The sequence below is a fragment of the Leopardus geoffroyi genome, chromosome B4 (assembly GCF_018350155.1).
Source record: "Leopardus geoffroyi isolate Oge1 chromosome B4, O.geoffroyi_Oge1_pat1.0, whole genome shotgun sequence".
Lineage (NCBI taxonomy): Eukaryota > Metazoa > Chordata > Mammalia > Carnivora > Felidae > Leopardus > Leopardus geoffroyi.
The window spans coordinates 102,154,402-102,174,524 of record NC_059341.1 but is presented as its reverse complement, the minus strand read 5'-3'; the positions used below and the strand labels follow the sequence as shown (position 1 = coordinate 102,174,524).

General features: G+C 35.1%; 1 protein-coding gene across 11 annotated transcripts in view; it reads right to left on the bottom strand.

Moving 5' to 3' along the window:
- The window catches only part of NAV3 (neuron navigator 3), an 832,957-nt gene that overhangs the window by 46,933 nt on the left and 765,901 nt on the right, over positions 1-20,123 (bottom strand). For all 11 annotated transcript variants that reach the window (XM_045463549.1, XM_045463554.1, XM_045463556.1 and 8 more), the window contains 4 exons: positions 18,529-18,552; positions 15,889-15,966; positions 8,332-8,415; positions 909-1,020 (listed from right to left, as the gene is read on the bottom strand). In XM_045463549.1, the coding sequence (XP_045319505.1) occupies positions 909-1,020; positions 8,332-8,415; positions 15,889-15,966; positions 18,529-18,552 (298 nt within the window). The remainder of the gene's footprint in view (positions 1-908; positions 1,021-8,331; positions 8,416-15,888; positions 15,967-18,528; positions 18,553-20,123) is intronic.

Below are 20,123 nucleotides of genomic sequence, written 5' to 3'. Positions count from 1 at the left end.
TAACCGACTGCGCCACCCAGGCGCCCCATAGAATTTTAAATGTGGTACTAGATTTCGTGTCGTGTAAATCATTATTGATCCTGGAGAGAACCCTTTTGGGTTGATGGTAAGAGATGCCACACTCCAGGAGTCCAAAGTGTGACTGGCTGCTGGAAACATTAAAAGATTCCATAAAATGTTCCCAGAATTCCCCTGGAAATGGAAACATACATGATAGGGCATTCAAGATTTATGAAAGCATTTGTTTAGCTGGTGAAGAGTTGAGCATGTTGAATGCCATTGAAAAGAGGTAGGGCATGAGTAAGTAGAACCTATGCAAAGAAAAAACTGACATGACATTAACACAAAGCATTTCTACAGTGGGAAACTAAGGGGTGGGGGTGATGTCAAAGGAGATTATCTTATTATTGTTTAGAACTGACAAAGCATAGTAATAATTAAAAGTAGACTAACTTTTAGTCCTTTTTCCTATTGTTTTTAGCATTTTCATAAGAAGTGTCCCTTTTTAATACCTCCACCCAGAAGGAGCTGTTCCACACACCTTCTCCTTGGAATTTCACCATATTAATTAATTTATTTTCTTTACAGATCTAGACTTTGATGGTCTTTACAGGGTTTGTTTTGCTTCAAGTCAGAGATAAATGTATTAGCCAACCTCCCCAGCCCCACTTTCACCAAACCAAATGGAGAGAAAGGTGTGTCCTACTATGGAAGCAAATTCCTTAAACTTAATTAAAAATTTATTTGATGAGGAAAACTACTGTTCTTAAATTCTGGGATTCTGACTGCCTTAATACCAACTTATTCCTTATAAAGGACAATGCCACTGAGTAAAAGCAGCTTCACTCTAATGAATCAAATAGATATTCATTACATTGAATGAAAAATGGCAATACTTCTAAATATACCTTTGGGAGGGTGGTCTGGACCATTCAGTGCTCCCTGAATAGCTGCCTGGGCAGCAGAGTTCTGGGCCTTCAGCATTTCAATGGTTTCTCTTAGTTCTATAAGTTCAGACTCCTGTGAAACAAATAGAATTTAGAGGTTTTAGTACCTAGAGAGGAAAGTAAAATGTCCTTGCTTTTAATTCACTACCAACTGGGTTCAATTGTACGTGGTGCGAACGTCCTGAGAGATTTGGATGCCTGACTAACCTTGTCAAGTTGCATTTAACAACTTCTCATTTAGTTAAATGTAAAGGAGAATAAAAACAAAAAAATGCCTTGGCTATTTTATGAATGTGACCTGAATGGTCTTTATTCCTTTCAAAGGGTGGCACCTAAAGCTGCACAGTTCAACACAAAGCAAGATGTCACATGGCTCATTTTATACCAAACCTATGAATACCACCAGATAACATCACAGGGTTAGCTATCAGGATTGTACTAGTGAATCAGACTGCATTTTACTGTCAGCCGGAAACCCTGAATGAATGACTTCAGATTTTGTCTCTTTGATTTTACACTTGGGGAATTGATTCTTCATACCCAAGTATAAAAAGAGGTACTCATCCCTAACTCATTGCTACTAAATATCATATTATTAAATTCTGCTTTGCAAATCATGGTTGTCTTAGATTCTGCTACTTTTTATCCAGTAAGATTTTTAGCATGGAGACCTCAATTTTACCAAGCCAAAACAACACAGGAATTTTTTAAAGTGAATAGAAATATATGCAATGTACATTCCTTAAATAATAGTTCATCAAAAAGAAAAAAAAAAGGTAGCTTACAAATCAATTTTTTATACAACATCTGTTTTCTTATTGAACTTAGGGTAACTTTAAGATGTGTCTCAAAGAACATACAAATATGATCTTTCACAGTTATCTAAATGAATTATTTAACCACAAGTGACTACGAGGCAGCATCAGGAAGACATGTGCCTCATTGCAAAATGAAGTAGAGTGTTTTTCTAGCATTGGCAGTATTTCCATCGGGAGCCCCCAAACCAGGAGTATCCAGAATTCTTGGCCGTGATAGCAACTCTAAAAATTAGAATTTTTGTCAGCCTCTTGGAGAATTCCTAGGTAATGTAATTGTCATTTATCATTTTCTCTAGCATCGTTGGCAGAAATCCAAAGAATCAGGCTTGGGTTCTTCCCTCCATAGTCAGTAGCTTATTCCTACTCTCTGTCTTCCGAATATACAAAAAAAGGTAAGATCACAACATTGCCTTTGTAGGAAACTGCTTCAGATATGAGAACATCCAGAGACTATTCGAAACTTAGACACTTAAAAAAAAAAGGGGGCAATGCTAACTGTAATGATATCCAAGTTTGGAATAGATACCTAGCACATCCTGTAACTATTGTCACTGGATATCTGACGTATTTCTAATGGACACATATTAAAAAAATAAACCCTTTTACAGACTTCTAATAGTTTGTAAGTCAAAGAATTACATAATGAAAATCAGTAACAATCTTGTGGATTCATAGATGGATCCTTAAATACTTGACTGTAATTCATTTGCATGTATTTTTCACAAAAGAAACAGGTTTGTGGAAAAGTTCCACTGTCATAATACAAATTTCGTCATAATTTCTGTCTCTCCAAGTTCTATCTAAATTTTGTCCCTTGCTCAATTAGTACTAGGTAAGTTTACCAAAATTTAACGTATTTTCCATTTAAAATAAATTTCCCAGTAGATAAAATGTTTACTGAAAATTCATTCTGCCTTTACCAGACAATTATTCACAAAAGGAGATCTACTGTACATACTTAATCAATCACATAATTTAAAGAGTAATTTTACAACGTGTAAACTAGAATACAAGTTAAATTTTGATTAAAATCAGATTTTCATCCTTGAATTTAAAATCCACAGTGCCTGTACCGTAGATTAAAATCTGCTGAAATATGTGGCTTTAAGTTGAAAGAAGTAAAATGGAAATGAGATCTCATACTTAATTTTATGAATAAGCGGACTTATTTCAGGGTCTAAACTTTAATGTTTTCTACGGGAATCTCTTCTCAAAACTGTTATAACAAAGATTACAAGTGGAATGTTCAGGGAATATTGCTTTTTCAGAAAATAGCTTTTAATGTGAGGTAGAAGAATGCTCACTTTTAAAACTAAGTATCTTCTAAAAAAAACATACTAAGCACGTTAGTTATTATGCAGCATGGCACAGTAGACCCAAAGGAAGAATATCTAGGTAACAGATATATTCATTACATAGTTTGGGAAAATCACATACATGAAAAAATTAGTTTAGCCAAATTCATCTTAGTAGTTCTTTAGGGGAACTTCATAAGTACATGTAAGCACCTATAAAATATTCCAGTGTCTGTAATTAAAAAGATAGGTAAATTTGACAGTGATAATCTGTTCAAACCTGAACTAGGTATCTCGATATACATGCAAAAATTCCTTCCTTCTTCCTTATTTCAGTTGATGAGATCCATCTTCCACATCACTTCAAACTACAGCTATCCTTTTCTCTGAGTCTTCCCATATGATTTTTCCCTTTGCTTTAAATATTTTTCTCACCATTAAAGGCCATGGTAGAATGAGCTTGAAACCTCTTAGTTTGCCTTTCAGAAAAACTAAAGCCCTTCTCTGTGCTTCCAGATCATTTAAAGCATTCAGCTTATTTAGCTGTTGTAGACTTTATCTTTTCACCTGACTTAGGATCTCAGTAAATGTTGGGGTGATTTTGCTCAAATGTTCTGGTCTATGTTAAACAGGTGTTTATCTCCTAAGAATAATGTAAAGTTTGAATTCTACTTATATTTTAACAACAGGGTGTTTGATCACCTATGGTGCCATATAAAAACATCAGTGACTTTATTATTCATTATAAACAGAAAGTCTGGATATGGCTAAATCAGTGAAATCATTTCCTTGGGATGGCAACAAAGTCAGGGTTATCCTTTCTCTCTTTTCCAGTAGTAAGTATATAAAGATTAATAGAAGGCACTTGAAAGTGAAAACTTGACTGAGACATATAAATTGTTTTTAAATAGTTTATTTTTAGTTTTCCTTTTCTTCTCCTTCATAATTATAATTGATTGTTCACATTTATTTTTAAGCCATATTTTTCTAAGGTGATTATAATGCTTGGAAATTGCAATGCTGCTTCCAAGTACAATTATGAATTCCTCTTTTTTTGCCGTATAATTAGAAGCAAGTTCTAGAAATAGCCAAATATAAAATCATTTGATACTCTGAAATATTTTCATATAGTGTCTTTATTTTGAAAATGACCAAATAGAAGATATTTGAGTTTTAAGAATATTACACTTTCAGGAAATAAAAAAAAAAACAAAACTGGAAAATGTATATGCCATCAGGATAAGGATTTAAAGTCTCTTCTAATTCAGTAGTATCCATTTTCCTACTCTCTTCATATATACTAAGGAGAAGATTGAGGATAGGATAATTCTGTACAGGATCTTGGGAATAGATGATCAGATCATATTTCATTGATGTTTCTCACTTTTCAAACGTGGTACTTTAAAACGTGGGAACCAAAAATTCATTCACCTACAATAAGCTGTTGTAGATAATGATGTCCCAAATACCTGCCATTGATGTAAGATTCCAGTTTTCCATGAAAGTTTCTTGTGTACAAGAAGGTGGATGGAGGCAGTATCTTTTCCAATTGTTTTGTACATGTCTCTGAGGCTAAATAAGTATCAAGGTCAGGCTTGGAATGCTTCAAAATGAGATGATCAAATAGTTTGTCATAATACTCACCTTGCTTGGTATCCTCTCCAACCTAATTTCCTAACTGCATCTGACCTCTTTCCAAGTTTCTCCTGGAAACTTGCAAATTTCCTACAAGCTTGGCAATAAATCTCATCAACCAACTTGACCTTCCAGGCAAGGTTCTTAAAAATTTCTGCTAAACCTGTCTTTGGTTTCATCACACTGACATTCAGTTAATCTTACACTATCTAGCTGTAGTTTCTTTGAACACATCCTACTCCCCATCCCCGTATGTGTGCCTTGAAATCTTGTAAATGTTTCTACTGAAAGAACCCAGCCAGCCCTGATTCTAAGAAAATACACTAGTTCATCAAATCCCAGTAGTATAAGTAACTTGCATCCATGAAAAATTTATGGATTCAAATTACCCTATGGAAGGGACAGAGAGAGACAGAGAATCTCAAGCAGGGCTTGAACCCACAAACTGTGAGATCACGACCTGAGCCAAAACCAAGAGTCAGATGTTCAACCAACTGAGCCACCCAGGTGTCCCTTGAAATCCTATATTTTTATCATAATCTGTCACCTACTGGAATATATACTCTTATAACCAGTTATACACAGTTTACATATATAGAATGCATATATTATATATGTACACTATAAAATATATGCCATATACATATAGTTCACTGCTAAATTCTCAGTAGCTAGAGCAGTGTCTTACACAGAGTAGAAATTCAATATAACTTTGGTGAATGATTAAATGGACAAATGAGCCTTGGAACTCCAAGAACAGACTTTCAAAACCTCTGCTCTATATGCTCTAATCTTTTTCCCAGGATTGTTGGATCACCAGAGAGCAATATACCCTTTTATCTCAGCTCCCTGAAGAAATGACTTTACTGAAATATGATTAAATGTTATGCCCTCAGCTTTTAGAGAAATGTCTATTTGAACAGCGATTTTGTCTTTTGTTATTCCATGACCCCAATTTTAAAAACTTTACAATAAATTTGTCCTTGAATTCAGTGCCAAAAAGTTTGTCTCTCCGATCTAAATTATACTCTTCTGGTCAAAAAATGAGAGCTACACATGCCAAGCAATCCCCCTTTGTGTGCTGGCTTCTTTGACATTCAATTCCATTTTGTGCTTTGCAGTAGTAATTACATAGGCTCAGGCGTCTTGTTATATACATTCTTCTACTGGGTTTCACTAGATTCTGTTACTGAGTTGTGCCATATTGTATTACAATTAATTTTATGATTCTCAAAACCACCTTGGATATAGGCAAGTTATACATCTCAGATTAATAAAATAAATTACTTACTAACACTGTTGTGTGCATACAGCTTGCAATGAGACAAGCAATCACTTTATTTTCAGTTAAAAAAGGGCAAGGCAATTTCAGACATCATGGCATCTTCTGAGAAAATTTCATAATTTTGGCAATGTTACGTTATGGATAATTTTAAAATTCCAGGTACTATGCAGATGTATTTAAAAATATTTGGGCATTATTCATAGGCATTATGAAAAAATTAACAATGCGTAGTTTTCCAATTTTTGTAAGAAATTTTACTTATAAATATAAAGTAATTAAAGGAAATATGGGGGGGTGAAAAACATTAATTTTGACTTCTTAAAGATATGAGACTTAAATACTAGCTATGATTTCTAGTGATATGCCTGGCATATGGACAATGATAAACTTGGTTTATCCTATATCTCTTAAGGGGAAAACGGAAAGCAATGTAAGAAAGGTAACATTTTTGACTATCCACTGTATGTAGTGTTATATAGTACCTTATTTCTTCCTCATAATGCTTCTGTAAGGTAGTTATTATAATCCTGATTTTTAAAATGATGAATTTAAAATAAATAAATAAATAAATAAATAAATAAATAAATAAATAAATAAAATGATGAATTTGAGGGTCAGAAAAGGAAAATTCCTCAGCCCTTACAGAGGTTCCACTGATGGGGTGCCTGGATGGCTAAGTTAAGTGCTGACTCTTGATCTCAGCTCAGGTCATGATCTCATAGTTTGTGAGTCCAAGCCCTGCATCTGCTCTGTGCTAAAGGCATGGAAAGAGCCTGCTTGGGATTCTGTCTCTCCTTTCCTCTGTCCCTCCCCAGCTTGTGCATGCTTTCTCTCTCAAAATAAATAAATAAACAAACAAACAAACAAAAAGAGGTTCCGCTGAGATCCACACTCAAGCTTCCTTATATTCTTTCCCACTTGGCTGCCCTAAAAGACCTTTGTAATCCTATTTGCCAAGTTCTCAAGTTACACAGTGAAGTGGTAAACTGTACTGCCCCTCTCCTCTTCAGAAAAGATTAAGATAAAATTCCTGTGCTCAAAAGGCATTTGTCATCTTCCCTTACAGAACAGGTTTGACAGAGATGGATAGTGCTCTCTTTCATGGGCAAGAGGGAAATCTGTGACACAGGAGCATCGAAGACAAGGGCAAATAACGTTAGAGTTTGCTAATTACACCAGGCTACAAGAGGAATATTTGATTTTTCTCTTTAGTTTAATTGGGCTGTTCATTCAGGGTTTTTTTTTTTTTTATGTAAAAACTGGTAAACGAACACAATGGTAACATATGCTAGCTCTCTAAAGCTAATGACATACTTTACGGAACTAAAGACAAAACTGAAGCCATCTCTAGGGACAGATATAGGTACAGATTCTGAAAATAGCCAAAGCTTTTCAGATTTTGGATCTCTGAAAATTAGATGAAAACTGGACATCTGCTCAGATCATGCACATATGCAGGTTTTACAAATGTTTCCATACAATTTTAGAGACTGCATCTGTCTCTGACACCCATCCAAGGACCCAGGTTAGGGCCAAAATAATGGCAGAGAGGTAAGTTACTGGTCACCCCATGGAAACTGTCCATACTCTTTCTAGGCAACGTGAACCTTTTTGATATGTCTGCCTTGTGACCTAAACTCTGTTTCTTTCTTTTTAGAACTCCTTCTCCCACTCCGTAAAAACCCGTCAGGTTTATTTTAAAGCTTTTCATATAAATTAGCTTTACTTGTCAAAGACAGCATCCCCAGATGCCAACTAGTCCTTGTTAGTGCAAACGACCCAAATCTTCATTTAGCATTCCGCATTTCTAAACTTCAGCTCAGGATCAGTGTTTCAGTCTCATCTCACAGATGCTGTACCCTGAGTCCCTTTACTTTGCAGAGTCCTCACTCTCCTTCAGACTTTCCTCACGCCTATCTCAGATTATAGCCATGGTCCATAACTGGGTTTACAGACCATACATTTGTGAAAATTCTTGTCAGACTGTAATTCTTGTCAACTGCATAACAAATTGTTCCTGGAATATTCTAACTCTTCCCCTATACAACTGCTTCTCTTTCTTAAAACATTTGGTATTCTTTTAATGGGTCTAGTCAGAAGTGAAATAGATGGCCTAGAAAGAACTTTGCGTGTATGTGTGTGTGTGTGTTCTAATATAGATGAATCTGAATCATAAGTCTTTAAAAATTAAAATCTGACAAGAAAATGTATTATCTTGTCATTGTTCCAATCTAATAAGGAAGGGATCCTCTGAAGCATTATATTTAAGGAGCTGCATCTCAGGCATTGTTTAAACATCCTATGTAACTTGCTGTCTTATTTGAATCCCCTGTGGTGATTCTTGAACATACCTTCTGTTCCGCTGTCATAGTTAGACTTTGCAGTCGACCAGTCATATTCCCTAAACTCTTTTCAAAAGCTGCTACGAGGTGAGCCTGTGAACAAAACGGAAGGAACACATTTTAAATGTCAGGACCTTACGCAGATGGATGAAAACTCTTCATTTTATAAAATGCTGAACTTCAGGTGCTCTAATTCTTTAAATACTATGACCATCTTGGTTAGCTCTCAGTGATGACTCTCCTTTAACATCAATCTTTATTTATTATTTCTAAACTTCAGTTTAAATTCAGTGTTTCCATTTCTTGACATTTAATGTGAGTTCAACTTCTGAAAAGGGATGGCATTTTGCAAATAATAACACCTTCCGGCCTGCATCTCACAGAGGATTTGACACCCAAAATGCTGAATAAAGTTCTGAATTGCCAAGTTTTTAGACTTCAAGCTCAAGGGGAGGTCACTGCAATAGTCAATGGACAAATGTTTCTCCTTTTTATACCTGCATGATGACCTTTGGAGATATTGTTAGTTCCTTTATTGTAATGACACCCTCCTTCAAGTGTCAGACATCTGCTGACAGCTTTAACATTATCTTTCCTTTTTTTGTGCTTACAAAGAATTCAGTCGAAAAGAGTTGTCTTCATTCTCCAAACTCTTTTTAATAAAATGGCTTTTATTTCTACTTTATTCCCTTCAACTAAGGTAGTGCAGGTTGGCCGGCTAGAAATAACACTCAGTCATATTTTATTTAAGTTTTCATGGCTTTCGGGTTTTATTTTAAATCTCCCGGAATTATACATATTGCTGTATAAAACCATAACTCTTATGATTAAGAAGTATTTGACAATCTTACAGCTCTAAAATAGGCCCAGTTCTGTCGACATGCCATTATCCAACAGCTTCACCCACAGAATATTAAGCACGAAGAAGAGGTCCTTCAAGCTTTCACGGTAGCTTGAGGAGAGCTATAGGGGTGTTATCTCACACTCATCCAATCTTATTGTGCCCTTACAAAGGTACAATGATGGAATATTTCACACCCTACATCTACAATGAACTATGTGTGGGAAGAAATTTGGTAATCCTCGGCAAAAGATTAATTCTTTGAGGGAAGGGAGTAAAAGGACTTCTTAAAATACATCACCTTGTAACTCTAGCAGAGCTGAAACGCTGAGGTAACTATTATCAGATGAATCACAGGAGTCCAAGGAATTAGGGCACTAGAAACATTCCATTATTGGTAACAGCTAGAGATTTATTTCATTATTAATAACAGCTAGAGGTTTATTCCATTATTGGTAAGAGCTAGAGGTTTATTTCATTGTTGCCAACAGCTAGAATGTACAAGTCCCTTCCATTAGCATCACAACACAAAGGTGTCTTTGTTCTTAGCTCTGAACTTACGCTGGGCTGGGCTCCCTTTCTTTTCCTGACATTGCTATATAGAGAAAGATAATTGGTGGAGAATACTTCTATTAATCTTCAGTCTACCAGAACAACTCTTTATTCTTTTTCCACTCCCTCTTCTCTCTTTCCCCCTCCCCCCCCAAATTGTCTCTCTCTCTCTCTCTCTTTCTCTCTCTCTCTCTCTCTCTCACACACACACACACACACACACACACACACACACACCCTTGAGAGTTATACTCCAGGGTTCATTAGCAGATTTAATTGGAAAAATAACAGTCTTTTAAAAACAGGAATAGTAGGGGCGCCTGGGTGGCTCAGTCGGTTAAGCATCATGACCTTGTGGTCCATGAGTACTGGCCCTGTACCGGACTCTGTGCTGACAGCTCAGAGACTGGAGCTTGCTTTGGATTCTATCTCCCTCTCTCTCTGCTCCTCCCCCACTCGTTCTCTCTCTCTCTCTCTCTCTCAAAAATGAATTTAAATATTTTTTTAAAAATTAAAAAATAAAGAAGGAATTGTATCTTGTAGTTTAAAATGTTTTCAATGGCAAGGAATAGCATTACATCAGATTTAATATTTCAGAAATTAACATAAGGTTATGTTGCATTTTCTCTCACGCGTAAACTTTTTTAATATAAAAAAATTCCTGCCATATTCAAATTGAACAAAGTGAAAATGCAGAGCTCACTGGTTCATCAGTCACCAGCCACATCCAGAAATTGGACATTTGAAGATGTTAGAAGTTCTCTCTTACCTCTCCCCTATTACTGTCGCCTCTCCCTGCCCCAAAGATAACCACCATTATCGCAACATTGGTGGTAATTATTGTCTTGCTTCTCTCTATAGTTGCACCACTGAGCTTGCATTCCTAAACACTATGTTTTAGCTTTGTCTATTTTTAAAACTTTCAGAGTGGAATCATATGGCACAATTATTTTGTGACTTTTCTTTTGCTTAACATTGAGTTTCTGAGATTCATCCAGTGGTAAGTAGCAGGAGTTAGATTTTGCTGTAATGCATTGCTCTATGTGGTTTATAATGTATTTGCCTATCATTGACCATTTTGTGCTGATTCTAGTTTAGATTATAATCAATAATCATGCTGTGAGCATACAATAGGTTTCTAAATCCTAAAATAAAATTGCTCATTTTCTTTTAAAATAGTGAAAATTCTGGCCGAAAACCATTGTTAACATGTACTAAAAGAAATGTAAGAATGTACTCAATATTGCAGTTTTAATTCTCTCAAACAACTGTAATGCCTAATTATTGGATGTAAAAACTAGAAGAAAATTTATACTTTACCTTCTATGCATATTTTATCAGTTGAATGGGAGTTAAAATGACAAAGAATGTAGGAATGTGAGTATGCTGAATAAATATATTGTCTGTATTTTGTAGCTATAAATATATTGCCTATAATTTGTAGCTATTAATTAATACAAAATGTTCACTATGAGAATGTCAGTTTTCAATCTTTGGAACATTGCTACTCATTAATTATTCATAAGACATGTATAACTGGTTACCAAAGAACATTTTGAGTCACATCGTTCTCCATGAAAAATATGTTAGAGGTATGTTAGTGAAATACTGCTTTTAAGTTTATTTGTCTTGGCTTACTAACTTTGTTACTTTGAAGGTAATAAAAGGATAAACTTCTCACCAATTGGATTAATGGAAAGAGAGTACAAGATACAAATAAAAGAAACTAAAATGGAAAGTAAAACTGATTAAACTATAGGACAATATATCTTGTCTGAAAACCTTAACAAAATTATGACTTTTCAAAAATTGTGGATTTTTAGAGGGACTACTGATCATGATTTACTTGGGCCTTACTTCTCCATTACCAGCTGCATAATTTGAAAGCCAGAGTAAGATTGTGTCAATATGATAATGACTACATCCCAATGTGTGTTAGGTGAAGTCTGTCAAGGTAATAAAATAAGCAAGACTGAAGAGTAGTTACGGATGGTATTTCTAACACATACTGACTTCAGTTTTTGAATCCTATAATACAATCTGAATAGACATGTAAAGAGAATTATCGTACTGCTAAACAGTAAGGTGAAATATTATGAAAAATGCCTGCATTATATTTGTTCCCCCAGAATTTAGTAATGGTCCACCAACCAAAAAATATACATAGATTTTTGTGTATATATATATATATATATATATATATATATATATATACATATATATATATATCTGTGACTTTACTTTTGAAAATCAATAGATGAACTGAAAATAAATGAAACTATCATAATTAAGGTTTCACATTTCTTTTTTTAAATTTTTTTTTTTTCAACGTTTATTTATTTTGGGGACAGAGAGAGACGGAGCATGAACGGGGGAGGGGCAGAGAGAGAGGGAGACACAGAATCGGAAACAGGCTCCAGGCTCTGAGCCATCAGCCCAGAGCCCGACGCGGGGCTCGAACTCACGGACCGCGAGATCGTGACCTGGCTGAAGTCGGACGCTTAACCGACTGCGCCACCCAGGCGCCCCTAGGTTTCACATTTCTTTTACACATTATAAAATTGTCCCTTCAGTTTTTGTCATTGTTAGTATATGCAGAACTGTTTTCTGTTAAAGGAGATGCAGAAAAGCAAGAGTAACTGCCAGGTTATATAAAAATATTAAATAAAGCAAAAAAAAAAAAAATAGGACACAATCCTAAACAAAATAATACATTTGAGATTTGGGGCTAAAAGACCAATGTGCTGAAAGGAAAAAATAAGTACCTTTTTTTTTTGTGACATGTTCATTCAGTGGTACCTTTGAAAAATGGTAACAATAACTAGCCTCAGCACCTACTTCTAGATGATCTAAGAGCTGAGATTTGTACAACAAAATATATTAGAACACAAAGAAATGCTTCCCACATGTCTTGGCTGCAGAAAGGTGTGAGTGAAAGGCCAGGGGGCACCTGACTGTATGATGTGACTATACATTTGCAGCTGCTTGCTTGTGGGGCTTCTGTTTTCTTCCTGTGCATGTGTGGGGTATTGATTTAGCGAAGATCCGACAACATACTTTCTTTCCTTTCCTTTTTTTTTTAATTTTTATTTATTTTTGAGAGAGAGAGAGAGAGAGAGAGAGAGTGCTTGAGCAGGAGAGGGACAGAGAGGGAGACACAGAATCAGAAGCAGGATCCAGGCACTGAGCTGTCAGCACAGAGCCTGATGCAGGGCTCAAGCCCAGGAACCCTAAGGTCATGACCTTCAGGTGATTTCAGAAGATTTATAAAATGCATTATGAAGTAAAAAAAAAAAAGGAGCATGAAAAATAGGATATAATTTTAGGCTCCTTTTCATGTGCAAAAAGTTTTGCTAATGATAACATAGATGTAGCCAGAGGAAGCTGGATACATTTGGGCATTTTCTCTAAGACTAGCACTTTTTAAACAAAATTATCTATTTGACACTACCCCCTCTAAATCTGTATTCATTCTTTTTTTTTTCATTATTATTCCTTGAGGAGATATTATAGATGCTTTTTCTTCTAATAGCACCCTTCCTCCATGACATTTTAGCACCAGAGATATGCTGGATACTTTTTTATGCACTCCATGTATATCTGTGCTCCCATGTATATCTGTGCTTTGTGCATAAAAAGAGTAAGTTTTTTTTTAACCACAAAAAAAACCAATTTTCACCCTCTGGTGGTCATATCAATGCTCAGCTGAGAATATGTGAGCCAAAGTCATGAAAACACATCAGTGAAAACAGTGTGGTATGCATGATTAAAGGAGAAGTGGTAGGTAGCCAATGGCTGACAACTTTAAAAAATTTTTGCTCCCTTTCCAAACAATGGCACAGAGTCGAATTTCAGGACTGTTCCCTTATGTTAAAATTTGGTTGCTCATGTGTGTGTGTGTGTGTGTGTGTGTGTGCGTGCGTGTGTACAAGCCTTTGCCGGTGTGTGTTGCATCTATGTATTCATGGGAATAAAAAGATCAAAGTTGAAAAGATACATAAGAAACCAACAATCGAATGTTACACAGCCATGCAAAAGAATGAAATTTTGCAATTTGAGACAACATGGATAGACCTAGAGGGTGGTATGCTAAGTGAAATAAGTCAGACTGAGAAAGACAAAAACCACATGACTCCACTCATACATGAAATCTTAAAAGAAATGAACAAACAGAAGGCAGAATCAGAACTGTAACTACAGAGAACAAATGGATGGTTGTCAGAGGGGAACGGGGTGTGGGGGTGCTGGGCAAATAGGTGAAGGGGAGAGGGAGATACAGGCCTCCAGCTATAGAAGGAGTAAGTCACAATCATAAAAAGCAGAACATAAGGAATACAGTCATATATAGTCAGTGATATTGTAATAGTGATGTAATGGCACTTGTGATGAACATAGAATAATGTATAAACTTGGGAAATCACTATGTATATAGTGATATATACAAATCACTATGTATATAGTGATATAGTATATAGCATATATATAATGTATAAACTTGGGAAATCACCTGAAACTAATGTAACATTGTATGTCAACTATACCCTCCCCCCCAAAAAAGGAAACCAACAACCATGTTTAGGAAGGGAGTGTCTGAAGGAAAAACAAATATACACTTTTTATGGCATCCATTTTTTTAGTTTGAGTTTTCCTTTTTAACAGAATATTAATATAATGTGTTTTAAATGGAAATAGTTTTAAAAATACCATGTAAAAGCCCAAATTCCATAATGTATAGCAGACATTTATCATCCTAACATCTGAATATATAAACCCATGCAAGAGACATTTATGAAATAAAATAAAATCCTGAGTAATCATTAAAGACATCTGTAAATATCTTGACTCTCCAATCCATAGGGTCTATCATTGAGCCTTCCTCATTGCAGATAAATACAATTCATGTGTTTCTGGCATTTACATTGTAATATGTTCTCTGGGTGCTGAGTCAGGAACCTAGACTGAGTGTTTTACAGTGTTATTCATCTAGCCTATAGTATAAAATTTATAGTTGCTTCTGAACTATTTCTTTAAGAATTATTCTTAAACATAAAATACAGGTTAAATAATTCTGTCCTCTTTCAGTACTGCCTAAAAATTCTCTAAAACCTGCCATTATTTTTAACAACCCCCTAACAATATCGATAAAAACGAATACAGCCAACCCCAAATTAATTTGATTCTTCCCACGTTGAAAAGATAAAATCAATTCAAATCCAGTGCTGAAATGAATACATGGTGGGTTAAAAAGACTTACTTCTATACTGTGGAAGTTATATTGCACAATAATTTTTATCCTTAAAATCTCTCTTAATCAGCTTGTACCCCATGGGCCTACACCTGCTCTCTCTTGCCCTGTCATGCTTTGTCTAGGAGATAGAAAACCTCAATGGAGAGCAGAGTGGTGAGGCAGAGGAAGGGCCCAGAGCTACACACTTCAACTGAGCAGATTAATGTTGAGTGCAGGTGGCAGGGCGTATGGCAAAACAGTGGGAGCTTCCTTACCCCTCACTGGTGTTTCTAACACTAATGTTCCTTAGGATCAGGCACAATGTCACAGGCTCTCCTTTCTTATTCTGCATCTATTCTGAATATTCCTGGCACATTGAAAGATATTCAATAAATGTTAATACTATTGATGGTCTCATTGGCATCATTTTTGCCATTCTCAGCTGGTCAAACTGCTATGAGAAGACTGCCCAGGTTTTTAAGGGAACTCTCTCTCATTTCCAATATAGCTTGGATACCCAAATGTAGACCTAAGTTAATTTTTTTATAATTAATTGGGTGCTTAACTAATTGCCCAATAAATTGTGCTGAAGAATGCAGGGCACATAGAATTTTTTATCTTCCAAAGTTAATTGCTGTCAACCACCAACTGTATTGTGGTTTGAAAAATATCTACGGAGAGTAATAAAAATAAGACATAAGAAAAGAAATAGCCCATGTAACTCTTACTAATGTTTCCAACCTAAGAAGAAACAAAAGCCCTTTAACCACGTCCATTTGGGTTTACATTTTATTACTCGGCATGCAGGGAAGTTTACGTTTGTATGAGTGACTGAAGTCTGTTTTATTTTTGGACACTTAAAGTTTGTGAGGCTGTTGCTAAAATTATTCCATTTACTATATAAAAATCTATTCTAATATATCAAAAAAAATCAAGAGTGACTTACATTTGCTGAAAGTTGAGATGTGAGGGTAGCAACTTTTTCTTGCGATGCAACCAGCTCTCGCCGCAGTTTATGGATTTGCTGAATGTAATTTAAAAAAAATCAATTCAATATGCTAGTGGATTTTTACTTAAAACTAAGAATTCAATCCAAGAAAGCAAATACTATATTCCGCTCATGCAGCCCCTTAATTAGTGTATCAGCACCAATTCCCGAAAAACCAAAGAAATGTGAACACTAGCTATATAGTAACAGTCAAATACCATGTATAAGAAGAGAAGTGACTATGTTCAAGGTCAGGACTCAAATTTGCGAATTAAAATTTTTTTAACATTTATTTATTTTTGAGACAGAGAGAGACAGAGCATGAACGGGGGAGGGTCAGAGAGAGGGAGACACAGAATCCAAAGCAGGCTCCAGGCCCTGAGCTGTCAGCACAGAGCCTGACGCGGGGCTCGAACTCACGGACCACGAGATCATGACCTGAGCCGAAGTCGGATGCCCAACCGACTGAGCCATCCAGGCGCCCCTCAAATTTGCAAATTAAAGGAATGTACTGAAAGTTTTAGCATGGAGGTTAGCATGGAGTTTTAGCAAAGAAAAAAAAAATACTTTTTTTGTTGCTGTTTTGTTTTGTTTTTTTTAGTATGTGCTTTTTAAAATTTTCTAGTTTGGCAACTTCCCAGCATTAGACTATCCCTTAGCCACTGAAAGTTGGCTCCGATCCAATGTGTAATGATTTCATATTTGAAAATAATTTTATTAGCTGGAGTTTTAATGGCTGACATTCTGAGAGACGCCTTCCCAAATCTTTATTATAATGCCTTTTATTCATTGAGTTACTATTAGCTCAGACTAAAAATGTTTTATAGATTAACCATAGCTTAAGAGGGGAAAAAATCAGTACTGCTGTTCAAATAATGAGATAAACCAATAAAATAAATATGCTAAAATGTCTACCTCTTTAGCTAAGTTCACACTGCACCAAAACTGAACCAGAGGAAGAGAGTAGTTCATATCACATTTAAATTGTTAATGTAAGCACTTTCTGCAGTTAAAACTCTGTGTCTCATGTTGCTAAGAAATGTAAACAGCGATTAGTAAGGGTAAAACATCTACAGTCATCTGAGACTAAGTCTACAGGTCTACTTCTGGTCTCCAGGGATTTTAGTTACTTAGTTGCTAAACATTCTACTCTAATTCTTCTCCTTTCTTTAAAAAGAAATCTTCTATTGTTGTGGTTGGACTTTTGGAATACTGTCTCAGTTTGAAAGAGCATTCTTGACACAGTTCAGCGTCTTCTCCCCAACTTTTTGGCAGAAAAGAAATGGTAGTCAATGTTGAGAGACTCTAAAGACCTTGTGAATTTTAACTGGAAGCAGAGACGGTGAACATTTATATAATTTCAGCAAATGTGATCCCATTTCACTCCTGTTTTTTTTTTTTAATAGATACACTAGCCCCAAATAGCATTGCACTGACTTGCATTCAAATGATGATGACCACAGACAGTCCCAGAAAACAGACCATATACTTTATTCTAAACCAATACAAACTTAAGGAGCCTTTCTCAAGATAATACCCTCTATTACATGATCCTTTACAAATTAACCCAGGAAACCTGAAAGGAACGGAAATTATTTTTTAAAAACCGTGATCCATTAGGAGGCAGAGATGACAAAAAGGGGAGATGGGTAAGGACTAATCAGGCAAATAGGCAGCATTTGTTTATGTCAGCAGCCATATTATGACCAAATTAGCACTGTCAGGTCCATGCAATGTAAATAAAACACTTTAGGTTTAAAAAAAAAAAAAAAAAAACATACTAACATTTTGGTCTAGCAATGATAAAGATCAAATGCTATAATCAATACTATTTCAGTATTTTTAAGCATAGCATAAATTTTCCTTTAAGGGCTAATAAGGGCAGAGAACCTTTGCAAAGGCTATTGCCAAGACATTGATTTTCTGTGTGGTCTGACTGCCTCAGTGTAAACCAATCAAATATCATTACCACACCTTGAAAAAGTCCTAATTAAAGTCCTCCTGCTCTCCTTGGATAGGAAAATTCTTTTACAAAGTGAAATAAAAAGGATACTCTCTCCAGGTTGCAATCTTATTGGTACATGATTGAGACAAAGTGCATTTGTGAAATGTGTGTGATTAGAACAATATACCACACTAGACATGAAGCGGTGATTAGAGCGGCAAAGTCCCGGCATGAAACAGATGGACTGTGATGCTGGTAGCTCTGTTATGGAGGTCTGATGCCTAAGGTTCAACGGTTTCGTTAATCCTATGCAGTTAGTCTCACAGGCTTGGGGAAAAGAGACTACAATGAATTGGAAAGACCACACATTCATTCATTCATTCATCAGATCTAATGAGTGCTTACTACTACAGGCAAATTTTTGGTTGTTGATCTAAAACTCCATTCTAGAATGTAAGAGGTAAGTTTGCTTTTAAAAACTTCCTTTCATTTTCCTTAAGAGTAAATATCCGAGACCATTTATCAACTAGAGGATCACTTCTGTTGGCAGTGCTGGAGAGCTATGCTACTGTATCACACAGCCCTCTAGTGGTACCTTCATTTCATCACAGATGTAAACAAAGAGTGGAATATGAAAATGCTACAAATTTTACCTCTGAATGAGCTTTTTCTTCAGCCTGTAAAAGACAAAAGGAAAACAAATTAACTATAAGTGACTAATGTCATTTTGCTCCACAAGTATAAATGTATAATTGTACTGTATTAAAAATATTATGATCCAACCTAAGACTATTTATAAATTATTATTATTATAGTAAAATACATGTTAAAATTTCATACTATTATAAATTATTGTTATATTTATACTATGCTTACATGTTATAAATATTAGACTAATATTCTATTATTATAACAGGAACCGTTAAGATTGCAAATGAGTACTTCCTTATATACAAATGATAAAATTTTTTGAAAATGTAGGTTATTTGATTCATGGATATATAATATGCCTTAAAAGCAAAGTTAGAATTAAAAGACAATGTTATTCTAAGATTCATACCATAAGCAACAATAACAAAAGTAATCATAACATTTCACTCTAAAAAAGATGGGTGTAGGAAAAAATGAAATATTGGACTTTTTCATACATATTAGAAAATACACTCCATGATATTATAGACATCATCAGCCACGACTTGGGAGTCAGAATTTTATTCTGTGATTTACAGATCATAAAAATGCCAAATAAAGCTGAAGGGAAAATATTGACCTCTACTGATAACTGGGTAAAATCACTTTATTAGTTTCTGTCTTCTTTTACTGTCGCTAATGATTATTAAGTTTACTGAGCTGCAAGTCAGCAAAACATTAAAATTCTCCGTGTCAAGATGGTGATGAAAGTGGCTGACAAACATCTTTGGTCATACACATTATGCAAATAAGGACTGCTTTAGGAAATTGAAGGCTGTTTTGGACTCAATTGCAGAAAATTCCCAGCTCTGTTTTTCTTCTTTGTGCTGGGCTGCAAAATGCCAGAAAATGAGTTATGTGCACCATTACATTTGGGAAGCTCCCTTATTCTGGAAAAAGGTGGAGAATGAATAATACCGCTGAACAGTACAAATCTGCTCATTGCACTGATCAATTTCGAAGCTAAAAAAATTTTAAAAAAATCTCATTTCCTATCTTTCTTTTGGGGACATTTCCTGGTTGATTGATACAAAAGTACCTGAACCACTTTTTTTTTTTTTAGAAAATATACAATAAAACAAAGTAACAACATAAACATCAAGGTATTTTTTTTATGCATAAGCATTTCTGAGTTTTCCCTTTCCTGTATTTTCTCTACTCTTAAAAATAATGTATCGTTAGTAATATTGTGTTGGAATAACAGAGTGGTTACATAGTAAAATCCTAATAGTCTTTATAAGAAAACTGTGTTTTAAAAATAAATGCTAACATAAAGCTTGAATATTTTACATCTCAATTTTAATTTTTAAGTGAAGATTTTATTTTTTAATTCTAATAGTTTTAAGGTTTCCTCAACAGTTGGCGTTGAATCAGAAGTAGGGAACTAATTTTAAGATGGAAACTTCATCTTAAAGAAAGCTGGAAGTTATTTGCCTTAAAATATATGGCACAATTAGCTATGACGATTTGTTTTCCCTAGAACTTGGCATGTTTATTGCCACTATATTTTGCCCAAATCCTGCTTCAAGGCCTGCTAGCATTATATAAAACTGATAAT